Source organism: Peromyscus californicus, unplaced genomic scaffold (genome assembly GCF_007827085.1).
Source record: "Peromyscus californicus insignis strain IS unplaced genomic scaffold, ASM782708v3 Scaffold_13__1_contigs__length_99412109, whole genome shotgun sequence".
NCBI classification, from domain to species: domain Eukaryota; kingdom Metazoa; phylum Chordata; class Mammalia; order Rodentia; family Cricetidae; genus Peromyscus; species Peromyscus californicus.
In genome coordinates, this window is record NW_026294424.1 from 97,550,884 (window position 1) to 97,565,308 (window position 14,425).

Below are 14,425 nucleotides of genomic sequence, written 5' to 3' on the forward strand. Positions count from 1 at the left end.
TGAGTTCTCCAGAGTCCCCCAGTGACTACCCTTCGTGTACAGAGAAAAACAAACCCAGTCTATTTAGCATGAGGTATAGTTTCCCCCCTCACTCCCCTCCCCAGGTCCTTCACGGGTGCTGGTGGCTCCTCCTTATTTACTGTCCCCACTGGCTCCTTTCTGTCCCTGTGACATCACACTTTATAAGCTAATTTCTGTTTTGCTGGCCCGGGTTCTCTCCCTCAGGGCTGACTTCTCCCACAATTGCTCATCCCACACCTTCTCTGTTACACATGTCACATTCTAACATGCTAGAGTGGCAGGGGGTGTGGAGGGTCCCAACATTTTTCTTGTCTTGCCTTTAGGGGAAGCCTCAGAGTGGCATAGAATCAGGCTTCCAGAAATACTTGGTGAAGGGTAATTTAAATGCTGACACCCTTTTGGAAAATGGAGGAAACAAGAAATAAGACAACCAAAATACTTATGTGCGTCAATGCTTCTGTAATGCTTCATGGTCTTATAATGCCACAAGGCCAAGGTTTTAAAGGATGCTAAACCCAGTCCTTTGAGGCAGTCAGGAAAAGAATTTGCGATTACTATTTTACAAATGAGTGGCCTGAGATTCTGATATCCTGTGACCAGCCCAAGATCACATCTGGGAAGCATAGGGAAAGGGCTGAACCACAATTTCTGACTCCTGATTCATGGGCTCCAGGGGGTGGGGTGGGGGTGTCCCTGTCCTTAGCTAGGGAAACTCTGATTTAGTAACTGCTTGTGCACAGTACTTCCTGCTCTCCACAGTGAGAGGAGTTTCAACTAGGGTGAGGACACTGTGGCCTGAGATGGAAAATTGTAATTTGAAATGATTTATTTAAGACAGCAAAAGGAGAACATTGCATGAGGTGAAAATTATATAAAATTCAAGTTTGTCCCATAAGCAGTGATCCGTGGTTGTGCACAGTACATACGATCTACAGCCATTTTCCTGCCGCAGCAGTAGAACCGGACACTTGAGACAGCGGCTGGATAGTCCCCAAACCAAATACACTATCTATCCAGCTTTTTATAGAAAAAGCATGAAGAACCCCTGGTTTAGACGCCGCCTTTCTCTTGAATTTTAAAAGTGGTATGTGCTCGGTGCCTCTCAGTTTCAGCTTCATCGTCATTCAAAAAGAAGGACCCACTTGGTCTCTGAATTTATAGCAAAACAGAAAAAGAACTTGTGAAATTTAGACCAAAATAATGCAAGTTGGTCTTGCATTTATAAAAATATTATTTATAAAAATAAATAATAAGGTTGACAGTGTGAAAGGAGATGGGATTCTAAGCTCTTGGGGTTAATCATCTCAACTGGACCAAGTCCAGTTCTGAAGAAGTAATCAGCAACTGTACGGATCCCTGAATCTGAGCATCATGAGCCCTTTGATGAGGATACATTTAAGTTATATACATCAATACAATTACTAAGAAAATTAAGGTATTTTTAAAAATTAATTCAGAAGCCAGGCACAGTATATAACCCTATAATCCCAACACCCGGGAGGTGGGAGTAGGATGGCCATGAGCTCAAGGCTGGCTTGGGCACACAGTGGCATCAGGCCAGTTTGACCCACATAAAGAGAACCTGTCTGTGACGGTTTGCTCTGACTGTTACTGCCTGGGAAGGTTTGCTCTGACTGTTACTGCCTGGGAAGAGAGTCTCACTGAGGGACTGCCTGTTGGGTGGTCTGTAAACATGTCTGTAGGGGGCTATTATAATGGATGTGGGAAGACCCAGCCAGTGTGGGAGGCACTATTCCCAAGACAAGGGTCCTACATTTGCACAGGACTGGAGAAATGGATCTAAGCATCAGCAAGCAAACGGCAGGTACGCACACACTTCTGCTCTTGACCGATGCTGGAAGTTCCTGCGCTGAGTTCTTCCCAGGAATAGACTAAGTTAGGATTAAAGCTAAGTGAACCCCTCCTCTTCTATGTGACTGTTTTTGTTTGGATATTTTATTACAGCAACAGAAATGAAGCTGGAACACAGTCTTAGAAAAAAAAAGATACAACTTAGTATGCAGAACTCACACTCATTAAACTATAAAAGACGTTTTCTAAGAGCTAGAGGGATGGCTCAGGGGTTAGGAACCCTGGCTGTTCTTCCAGCACTTCTGGATTTGATTTCCAGCACCTACATGGTGGCTCACAATTATCTGCAACTCTGGCTTTTAGGGATTACATGCTTTCTTCTGGTCCCTGAGGACACCAGACAGGCAAGTGGTGCACAGATAAACATGATGGCAAAATGCCACACATATAAAATAATAAAACACAGTTTTTAAAGATGCATTTTCTGGCTGGGGATGCAGCATAGTTGGTAGAGAGCGTGCCTAAAATGCACTTTCCCGGGTCTCAGCTTATCGGCAGCAGTAATAACACTAGCATTTGTCGATTTGTGTAATACATTAAGGTAGACACAAAGTCTACGTCTCTTACCTCACACCCCTAAGAACTCTATGAAGTGGGAGTCTCTAACCACAAAATCCACCCACTTCTCAAGAAGTAACAGTCTGATTCACTGAACCAAGTGCAAAGGCATTTGAAGGTCTCATCATGTGCATCACACACCAAGTGTACACACTTCTGGGAAGAGCTCCATCCAGCCTTCCGCCTGCGGTTACACTTTGTCACTCAGAATCCCAAGTGGTTTAAAAAGAATGATTCTCCCAGAGGGAGACCTCACATGTAAGAATTTAGGTTTTACGGCAAGGCCTTGGTGATGGATGGCATTGTTTAAAAATTCTTAATGGACTTAGGTTGTGATCTAATGCTCTCCTCTCACCTCAAATAGGGCCCTCCCAGAGAGCTCAACAGAAACATCCAAGCCCCATTTCCTTATGTCAAGTCTCTTCGTGACCATCCGCGCAGAGACAAACCCACACCGCAAAGCTGGGGAGCCAGGATTTATTCTCATTTCTTGTTCCCCAACTCCCCATGACCCCCAAGTATAACAAAAATAGCTTCGTCTCTTCCAGAGCCCTACAATTGAATCAGCCTGCTAAAAGGAAAAGAGCAGCCGTATTTACTTAGGAAAAAGACTGTTAGGAAGGGATCCTAGATATTGCTGTGAAGAGAATTTAAACAGTAGAATTTTTTTTTTTCAGAAAGAATACACTATAATCAACATTCTGGATCAAATCTTTTCATACACTCTGAACAAATTTTGGTTTACCTCTAGAACCAAAATCTCCCTCTTCAGATTGTCAGGCATAGCTTTCACGAACCGGCATGTCTGGGGTAGGTTATGCATGAGTAACCGACCACAGCTTTCGGCATCCCATTTTAATTCAGTTCTTGTAAACACCGCAGGCCTGAGAAGGCCCACAAAGAAACAAAGTATCAAAGGGCACACACTGGGGTGGGGGGTGGGGGGTGGGGGTGGGGATGGGGGTGGGGATAGGGGTGGGGACGACTCTGTGCAGCTTTTCAAGAGCATTTGTGTGTGTGTGTGTTTTTTTTTTTGTGGTTTTTTTTTTTTTGTTTTTGTTTTTTTTTGTTTTTCGAGACAGGGTTTCTCTGTGTAGCTTTGCACCTTTCCTGGGACTCACTTGGTAGCCCAGGCTGGCCTCGAACTCACAGAGATCCGCCTGGCTCTGCCTCCCGAGTGCTGGGATTAAAGGTGTGCGCCACCACCGCCCGGCTTGTTTTTTTTGTTTGTTTGTTTTTTGTTTTTTGTTTCCTTATTCTTACTTCGCTGATTCTGACCCTTTCTCTGTGCTCTTTTCTGTATTTATGGCATGCCTTGCACTGGTCTGTTAACTTATCTGCACTCTGCTGCTAGGCAATGCTTCTCACCGAGAGGGGGGGAGCTCTTTGGTAATAAGGAGACTTCTAGAATTATACTGGGTTGTCACAACAAGGTTGGGGGTGGACCCCCGGCATCTACTGGGGAGAAATGAAGGATGATGCTAAATATTCTAGAGCACCCACATCAGAGCTATCCAGTCCTAGGTGGACGCTATTCTGAGTGGGAAACATTGTGTCATAAAGGTCTAAAAGGCCTGGGATTAGGGACTCAGTAAACATGTTTTTAGAATAAACAATCCAAAGTATCATTTCATGTTCTATTGCCGGGTTCTTTCCCAGCAGCCCAACACTTACACTGCTCTCAGAGTGGTGTTCCTAAACCATCTAAGCACTGGGAAACTTCTCACCATCTTTTTATTTCCCCTTCTGAACTGGTCTCACTATATAGCCCTGTCTGGCCTTGAACTCACAGAGGGCTGCCTGCTTCTGCCTCCCAAGTGCTGTGATTAAAGGCTTGGGCCACCAGGTCCAGACTTCTCCTCAAGATCTTTTGACACTTCTTAAATGTCAGAAGTATCTCCTGGATTATTGGTGGATGGAACTGCTGGGTTTCCTTCCACACAAATGAGCCACAGGAAGTGGTCAAACAAGATTCACCATGAATATGTAGTCGCTAAAACTGGGTGGTGTGGTCCTGGAGGGCTCATTCTATTTTTACACACATTTAAAATCTTCCAAACAGGTTTTCAAAGTGAAGCAGCTGGACTAATCAGAGTTCTACACCCTGCTCCCTCAGGGACCGAGCACCTCATCCCGTTAGTCGGCAATTCTACTCTTCCCTGTTCTTTCCCCTCATCTCTTCCTTAACCTGAGGACAAACTTTTTTTTTTTTTAAAGAGTATTTTTGGTTCTGGAAAATCCAAATGTGTTCCAAAAAGTCACGCCTCTTTGAGATTAATTTCTAACTGACATTTGAAACTGTTTCCCAATACCCCTTCCTCTGTGCTAAAAGAACCCTAGTTTGACCAAGAGGAAAAGGGAGAAATCCACATTTACTGAGTGTTCACGATATACAGGGGCTTTTATTTTTAAGTGTGGAGAAAAATCCAGAATTTCAAAAGTTTAACTTGCTAAGAATTAAAAGCCAAGTATAAATCATGGCGAGTTGGGAAACCTGCCAATACGCTGAAGGATTTCAGAAACGATGGCAGGATGGCACCACCTCAACTATTTTAATTGTTTTGCCATAAACCATAACACGCATCAGCTGCTTGTGTTTTCTGCTTTTGTATGTGTTTAAGTCATAAAGTCACAGAACGTCTGAGTTGGCACTTTTAAACACACCCTAACATTTTAACCCTGTCAAGAGATGTGTTTTCTTTCTTTCCCTTAATTTCTTCATCTGACTTTCAGCTCATATTCTTTAGATGACTTGGTCACTGTCTTGATGACAGTGGGCCATGGATGAGGAGGGGGAGGGCTGGGAGGGAGTGGAGGTGAGGAGACAGCTCCCTACAGTCTTGGCAGTTATTAAAAACTGGTATTAGGCTACATATGAGCGTTTGTAAAAGATGTCAATTCAAAGGGATGGATTTGAACCCTGGTCTGCTACATACAGTGTGTGGCCAGGTCTGTTAAAGCCCATCTCTACAGGCTGCTGTGAGAACTAAATGATAACATCCTGAGCATTTAGCTCAGGGAGGGCCCTGCACAAAACAAATGCATCATGGATGTTGCATCCTCATCCCCGTCTCCAGTGCCTCACAGCCGAGCATCTTCACCTACTGTTGAAGGTTTCAGTAGCACGATGATCCGCCAACACTGATTCCAAAGGACGCCATGACACACTCATGAAGGTTCCACTGAAAATGGTGGCCCGTGGGAAGAACCTAGAATTACTCATGTAGCTTTGATGGCCACGTTCCCCGCCCATGAGGGAAGCAACACTGCCTGAAAGATCTCCTGGTTACTGGCAGTGGTGGCTGCTACTCTCTACCTACATCTGTGGTCCCAGAAAACCCAACTGCCGAAAAGAAAGGTGGACCGAATGGCCAGAGGTGGTTGGCTCTGTGTCAAGGACATCACGAGGAGCAGACCTGGACAGTGAAGCTGCTGGGTCAGGGCATCCCTCCTCTCCCACTCCCAGAAAGAACGTCAGTTACTAGTATTTAAACAAGCCACTGCTATTGGGCCAATGATCACCTGCCTTTTCCCAAAGATATTCCAGTGCCCTGTGCGGCTGAGAGAAACAGATTTCAGTGATCTACACGGAACAGAAATGATTTCAGAGCCAAAGAAAATAAGCACAGAAGGCGAGGGGAGTCATTATCAAGCAGAAAACCCACCTATTCCTGCCAAGGAAGGTGAATTTGCATGTGGCCCCTGGAAGCTGGTGCCGCAGCTCAACCTCCCCGGTTGGTTCCACAAACCCGAGCAATAAACTCTTCACCCACTTGCTTCTCTACTAAAATCTCACCTCAATTAGCGAATCTCATGAAATTGCTTTGATAGCTGGTTAAAAAAACAACACTTTCCTCTTGAACTTTTATGTAAAGAAAACACTGAACATTCAGTATAATGACTCCTGAGTTTAAATAAAAGTAATTACCTAATTTACTAGAGAAATTACTTAGAAAAATACCACTGCAGTTAAAAAAAAAAAAAGAATGAAAGAATTGCTGGAAGTTATAGTGTTGTAATATTAATGCCTAAGTACTGTCTGGCATGGGCACAGCCAGCTGCCGCGCTCCATTACCAGCTGAATGAGCCTTCTCAAAATAGGGTAAGGGTAAGGGATGGGGAGTGAGGTGGCTGCTGCTATTGTTAACTACTTTTATAGCACAAAAGACAGTCAGCTGTTGCCCAACTATGAATTCTTTGCAACACAATTAATTTATTCATATTCCTCTCCCCCGAACTCAACAACAAGGGTAGCAGTATTTGGGCAGCCCAAGTTAAGGGAGAGTCCCTATTGTACCTTTCAAATGACTGAGAAGGAACCGTGAAAGCAAAGTGAGCCACGTTCAAGACAAAAAACAATCAACATCTGATATGTAAACTCTGAATCTGGGAGGGTTAGGAAATGAACCGGAAATCTGCTCCTCCCAGCAGCTCAGCTGAGGGTTGTGGCTGGAGGGGGCTGGGTAATCCCTGTTCCAGCCTTCCCTTTCTAGATGCAGAACACGAAACACAGAGGTCGTGAGTGCTGGCCACAGCCATTTGGGTATGGAGGGTGCAAGAGCAGTACCCAAAACTTCAGGGTTATGAGCCAGTGCCTACCCCATGCTCTCCTGCCTTTCTGAAGGGGTGAGACACCTGGAATGGTACAGCTCTTCTTACAAAGACCACACCTTACTGAGGAACTGGCAGCACCCACTGGCCTCTTCTCTGGTAGCTCATGACTGCTCCAGAACCACCCATTGCTTAGTCCTGCCAAATCCTAGTCCCAAAGCACCATCCCAGGGGCACCCTAAACCCAGATCTAGTGTCAGCACCAGCCAGCATGGCTCCCCTCTAATGCCCAGCAGCTGGGTCCAAGCTGCTCACTGGCTTTTGTTGGCTTCTCTCTGTCCTTCAGGATGGTGGGACAGGGTCCATGATTCCAATGGTGGATTACCTTACCCTGGAGGCTCGACATCCCCTCTCACCCCCTCACTCTGCCAGCCTCTTCTCAGCTTGACACCCTTTGACAGCAAGGCTTCTGGAGAGTGACAGGATGTTTCTAGACAGGGAGGGTTGTAACTACTCAGATCACCCATGGGACATGTGATCCCACCCCTCAGCTGTTGACGGTTGCCTGATACATCCTGGCTCGCTCATGCCCCTGGCGCTGTGGTGTTCTCCCTGCCGTCCTTGGGGTTCCCCGCTGGGTGTCTGGCCCTGCCTGTCCTCCCTGGTGCTGACACCACACATTTCAGGACACGTCCGTCCCCCCTTTCCTCCTATTCAGCACAGCTTGGTGGGTGTTCTTATAACATGAAGCAGTGGGAGCCCTGGGCAGGAGGAGGAGCCACAAAGTTCTGAAAACTCATTCATAAATCTCCACTTTCTTTCTGCCAGTATTCCTAAACGGATGATGTCCACAGACGATAACCCCTCCCAAAGGTATCTGTGGTCTTGATGAAGCGTTATGGTCGCTTGCAGCCAGCAGAACCGTGAGTGAGCATGGAAACCTGTACTCTGCATAGTGTGCAAGTCCCAGCGTGCCACAGACTCACAAAAGCGCAGCTGAAAACACAGTGGAGAGCAACATGGAGGAGCCGGCCTTGGTGACGCTCTAAGTCTTTTGTCTGCTATCCAAGTGTCTCCCCACGCTGCCTGGCTCTCCTCCACTGAGCTATTTCTCTAGCCCCTTGATCTACTCTTTAAAGAAGTAACTTGTAAATGAATTACAAATAGCCACAGTGACAGAATCAGAAATCTCTTGGGGGCAAAGAATTATTTTCTAAATTGACTGGCCTTTAACTTATTTTTTTAAAATTACATTTATGTGTTCATTATAAATGGGTGTACATGCGAGTGCATGTGTGTACCATGGAACACATGTGGATGGAGGTCAGAGGACAACTTGGGGAAGTCAGTTTTCTCCTTCTACCACGTGAGTTCTGGGATCAAACTCAGGTCGCCAGGCTTCAGGGCAAATACTTGAACCTGCTGAGCGAGCTCACTAGCCCTGATTCATTTTTTGAATAAAACTAGACTTCAATGTACAGAACTGAACTTTTAAAAAACTTACTTGCTTGTGCACGTGTGCACATGTGTTACATCATACAAGTTAAGGTTGGAAGAAATATGTGACTGTGTGTATCTCTGTGTGTGGAGGCACATGTGTCATACCATGTAAGTGAAGGTCAGAGGAAACTCATGAGTCAGTGTGTCTGTGTGCATGTGTGTGTTCATACCCATCACACACGCAAAAGAAGGCCAGAGGACCCTTGCAGGGGTCATCTTCCTCCCTCTCATGTGGGTTTTGGGGATCGTTACAAGAGCAGGCCCTAGGCCCCCATTCTCACCTCTATAATCGGCTTGGTGGATCACAGCCAGGGGCTTGGTGAACGTCTTCTTATGCTGCATCATGGCCCAGATCATGGCGGCATCTAGAGAGGTGCAGGCCTCGTCAGGAGTCACACACTGCGGAGAGGCAGAGCAAGGCAGTCAGGGCTCACAGCAAAGTCACCAGCCCTGCACACAGCTGTCTGCTGGTCCCTTAGCAGATAGCTCACAGCTGCTGACCACGGGGAAAACTGTGCATCTGTGTGCTTTCCAAAGAACCCTACATACACAGGGAGCCAGCAAGGCAGGTCCAGTACGTCTTCAGCTGTACTGGAAGATGCAAAAATCAATGGACAGCTTACAAATATCCAAGAGAAGAGTTAGAAGTTTCAGAATCAGCCTGACAAATGGGAGAGCTACAGGTGTGATGCTCTTGGCTCTGTATAATAATGGCTTCATATAAAATGGTCTGTGATAACATCTATAACCTGTGATTGTGGAAAACCGCATGTATTGTGTTATAAAGATGATAGAATTTATATTTGTTATCTAAAATAGTAAACACATTGTCATGTTTTTTATATTCTACAAAATCAGGTTTCCCATAATCACTTGTTTTCTGTTTGTTTTGTTTTGGACTTTTTTTTTTAATCTCCTGGTACAGATATTTAGTCTGGTACCTCACACATGCTCCAATGCATCACCCAGGTGTGGAAGTATGAGTTCCAGCAGTTTCTAGCTATTTAAAGTCTTGAAACTTATCAGGGACATGTTGGGGGTGGGAGCATCACACCTGAAAAAGCATATGCTTCTCTGGGCCACACACAAGTCAGATACACATGGTAAGAAGACACTCCACCCGCCAGCACCCTGAAAGAGCTTTCCTTTCCTATAGAGGGGAAGGCGCGTGTGTGTCGTTATTGAAAAAATGTGTAGCTTGCTCCACTACTGTATTTTCCTTTTGCTGCCTGGTTAGCCCTCTGGTTAAACAAGAGCGTGGGTGCTAACTCTGTCTCAGGGGCTGACCTGGGCCAGACACTTAACTCACAGCAGAAGGCAGGGCTGGACTCGGTGATCATGGCACCTTTCCCCAGAAGGTCACATAACTACCCAGGAGTTACTAGGACTAGGGAAACGCTGCCTTTCAGGAGGAGAAGGCTGCCTTCACAGCTCCTCCTCAGCATGCCTCCTCACACACCTGCCGCCCCCTTCGCTCTTCTACCCAGGAGGAAAGTGCGTTGTTACTTTCATTTCTAGACAAGGACTAAGGTAGCAGCAGCTCTAGAGGCAACAAGTGAATAGGGCCCCAGCCTGTGTATGTTCCCTGGGGATTGGTAATTTAGTATGCATTTGTTTGTAGACAGAACACTATAGATTTCCCCCCTCCTACTTTTCCTCCAGTCTCTATATAAGAAAATTCCATACATATAAATGCTACAGCTTAATCCTGGGCTTCTGAGACACCAATGGATCCGTGAAGACAAGAGAATTAGAATCCAGTTTAGACTGTGTGTAATGGCTACAGAACAAACACACACAGGAAATTATACGTCATTACATCAGGTCACAGAAACGAAGCGACAGCAGGCGATGCCTGTCCCACACAAGGCAGACCTAACGAGGTGTCACAACTGACCCAACAGAGCCCCAGCAGTGGCTGCCCCAGCAAGGTCGGAGGGCTCTGATTTCTGTTATGGTAACAGAACGCAGCAGTTTAATTTGGGCAATGGCACAAGGCAAATATGATGAGCTGATAAGAAACCAGGCAAAAGTAAAATATTTGTTAATTTCCCTGAGAAATCCTCCCAAGAGAAGGCCATCTTATAACTCACACAGAGAAGGTCAAAAAAACAATCGCAATCCCAGTCTCAGTGGGACCTGGAAAAACTAATCCTCACACTGATCTTGCCCTTTCGATTCTTCGTTCTTCTGGCACGGCATGCTATCTGACCAACAGAGCCAGGGCCAGGCCTCTCCCTCAGTGGAAACCATTCCTGATTTATCACTCAAAGGTACAGCTAAGCACACACGGAAAAACAAACTACCACACTGTCGGGATTTATTCTCCAGAACCCTCCAACACGTCGTTCCCTGTTCAGACTGTTACTTCAATTGGAAGGCTTTAAAAACTCAAAACTAAAACTTCAGCCTAAAGTAACTTGGATCACACTTTCCTATTAGGGCGTCTCTTGACCTAAATATGCCCAAATCACAGCCCAAACAGACGACAGGCCACTCACCTTGGGCAGCTTCTGAGGGCCCTTCTTCCTGGTGCACAGCGTCAGCTCACACTGGAGGAAGAGCAGGGAGGCGTTGAACACGGACTTGAAGACAAAGCTGAAACGCTTCTTGTCTACCTCGGTGTGTGGGATCGGGAAGTGCACTCTCTTGGAGCTGTAGAACGTCACAGACTCATCTTTTGGACAGATGTTCTCGATGATGGTATAATCAGACATCTTGTCTGCATTCGAGTATGGAGAGACAAAGCAAGTTTGGATGGCGAATCCCAGCTCTTGGTCAGCCTTGGTGACAGATACCTGCAAAGGAACAGAAAGATCAAGTCAGAACTGGCTGGCATCTTAGTTTACTTTCGTCACCCAGACAATATCCCGACATAGTTCTTCGGGTGTGACACGGCTCTGTTTTCACAACACAGTTAGAATCTTCTAGCTGTAACAGTAACACACACTGATCGATGAAGGTATTTTCCATTTAAACTTGACAGGAATGACAGCAAATCGTTTAATTCAAATGCTATCTACAAGTTACAAAGACAAAATGGGATAAGTCTCTCTGACGCTTTATAAGTCCTCAGAGAGAAAAATAAAAGCAAATTATGCACTTAAATGGATTTTCCAAAATAAGTAAAATACAGGTAAAGCCCCTAATGTCACAATAGCAGATTATTACCAAGACAAGGTTTTTTTTAAAGGCTGCTCAATAGCTCAGGACATAGGAGAGTCCACATGACCGAGGCAGAGAGGACTACTCGGGAAAGCAGAACCAATACTAAGAGAGCAGAAAGTCACAGATGCGTCCTGCCTTGTCAGTAAGCAGGCCTGTGGTGCCTTGGACCAGGGACAGAGATCTGGTGGCCACCACCAACCTGGCACCAAACCAGCCTTGCCATAATCCCGGGGATGGGGTGGGGGCGTTAAAGGGAAAACTAACCTAGAAACATTCCCAACTCACTTATACTTCCCTCTTACAAAACATTTGTGTGCCGTGTCCAAATCTTATTAAGGTTCCTTTGTTTAGACACGGGAAGGAGTGCTTAGGCAAATGTAAACAGCGTTCAAACCCTAGCTCTCCTGCACTCTGTTAAAGGCCCTGCAACAAGACTGGCCTCCACTGTTTGGTGACATATAATGGTTGTGTGAGCTGCTCTTCTGACTTTGGTGCCTCCTTCCTTGACTAAACTAAGTATAAACAATAAACTTAAACACTTTAGAAATAAATTTAGTCCTTACCCATAGACCAAGAGCCCCCAAATGCTTAAAAAGACAGAGAGATAATAAACAAACTTTGATTTGGAGCCCGCCCAGGGGAAATCCCTGATGCTGCAGGAACCCTCAATCCATAGCACGCCCAAAAGTTAACTATGGGACATTGAACATGAACAAAGGGTGAGGCTAAATATGACATTGCCACCTTGATTAATATCCCATAAATATTTACTTTCACTATTCTTGAGTTATTTCTGACAAACAAGATATTCTATTTTAGAGAGATAGCAAATTATATATATATATATATATACATATGTTACAAATAAAATGTGTCATTTAACGTGAACTCTGTCTTCAGTGTGCAAATGTGTTGACTTTTTTCTTACTTTCAAAGGTATGCAATGGCAGAGTGTCTGTCCAGACTGTCTCATGGGTGCTTTGGAGGAGAAAAATCTTAGCAAGTCTTGCTGCAGAATAGACTGGAAGTGAATGGTAGGAAGATTATAGGTTTGGGAATGAGACTAGACCAAGGAAATCACATGCTCTGCCGCTTATGTGCACACCAAGAACTCCTTTCTTCTCACCTACAGGATGATGGCAATAATTAACGTAAAGACACAGTGGGAGAAACAGTGAAGTAAAGGGTTCATGCAGACAACTCGGTTTCCAGCCAGTAAGAACTCCCCTTGTTAGGAGTGTGACTCCAGATGCTAGCTCACTAAGCTACGTGAACCAAAAAGAAGAACTGCCATCGTATCACCAACAATCACCCAGGAATGACAATCTTGGATTAATGGAAGGAACTGTGGTCTAGGGGAAGTGGAAGGTTCCAGAAAAGGCTAAGGAGGGCAGCTGGAGAAGAAACCAAGAAACGGCTTTTCAGATTAAGCCAATGATTTATGAAGTTTTATTTTACTTAAGTAAAAAAATTTTCCTACCAGAGGTGGAGTCCAAGCAGGGAATGAAAGACAAGGCTGGTCAGCTGCTGTCCTCTTCAGCAAAACATCTACAGATTCTTTCAGGTTTAAAATAGTTTATAACAACTCCCCAAACCCAAATCCTTCTTAGCACACTTGATATTTAAAATAGCAAAAAAGATTTGACCTACTCTTTAAATCAAACTTAACTATAAAAATATAATATGTGAAAAGATATAAAAGGGGAAACAAGAGTGAAAATGAAAAGGGGAGGGAGAGGGAATTTACCAACAACCTAATTCAAGTAAGCCAGTACTCGAGGGCAAGGAGAAAAAGAGAAAGTAGCACACACAAGGCAGATTAGCCACTGGCTAGCACAAATCGGCAAAGCCATAAACGAGCAGATCTAGGCGCATGCTTGGAGAAGAGCAAGCTGCAGCTAACCAGGGTCTTCTCCAACCTGTGGCATAGCTGGGCATCACTGACTCACGATGCTTGTGGACTGTGGACACAGGAAAGGCAGAGGAGAAGAGCAACCATGCAGAAGAGATCCGTGGTCAGGAATAGGAATAGCACACACAGAACAGTGGCTTCCCCAGAGCACTGCAAAGCACTCACAACAGGGAGTCAAACAGGGAGGGACCCACGTCAGTATGACTGAAGAAAACATCGAGGGCTACCTGGGGGCCCCAACCTACTGCCCATGTGCATTGTTTGTCTTTGCTTAAGAGACAAAGGTGCTCTGCGGGCATTTTCACCTACGGAAGCAAGCCACTTCTGCCCTCAAGCTTCTCAACCCTCCACTTCGAGGTACAGCAGGAACCAACGGCTTCCTGCCAAAGCCAGCTCATCCCATGATGCCTTTCAGTGAGACCAGCGGACAATATGCCCAATGGGAACACCACAGACTGCACTCAGGGCACACAGACAGACAGCCTGGTGTCTCAGTTTCTTCTCCAGAACGGAGTCTGTGCATTTAGATATTGATGTTGCTATGAAGCTTGTTTTATTCCCTTTCAAACGGCAACTTTAGGGGGATGACGGTAGCACCTGGTAGTTAAGAGCACGGCCTCTGGAGGAAGGACACTACAGCTGCGTCACTTTGCACAGCTTGTGTCGTAATTTTCTCATCCAAAAGCTGGATCTTAAAAATTAGTTCATTCTTCCGGGATCCCTCTAACATGTCAGTTCATTATGATGATATTCATAACTGTACTTGGTACATCATAAAACAGCAATAAACATTAGCTGTTATTATTTCATTATTGCCACACTATCTAATATTTTCATAGACAT

The 14,425-nt window shown here is 45.2% G+C and overlaps 1 protein-coding gene across 1 annotated transcript in view; it reads right to left on the reverse strand.

Moving 5' to 3' along the window:
* Tgfbr3 (transforming growth factor beta receptor 3) overlaps positions 1 to 14,425 on the reverse strand; it is a 186,426-nt gene that overhangs the window by 18,393 nt on the left and 153,608 nt on the right. The window contains exons 13-14 of the mRNA XM_052735668.1: positions 11,004 to 11,300; positions 8,784 to 8,901 (exon numbers count right to left, since the gene is read on the reverse strand). Coding sequence (XP_052591628.1) covers positions 8,784 to 8,901; positions 11,004 to 11,300 — 415 coding nt within the window. The remainder of the gene's footprint in view (positions 1 to 8,783; positions 8,902 to 11,003; positions 11,301 to 14,425) is intronic.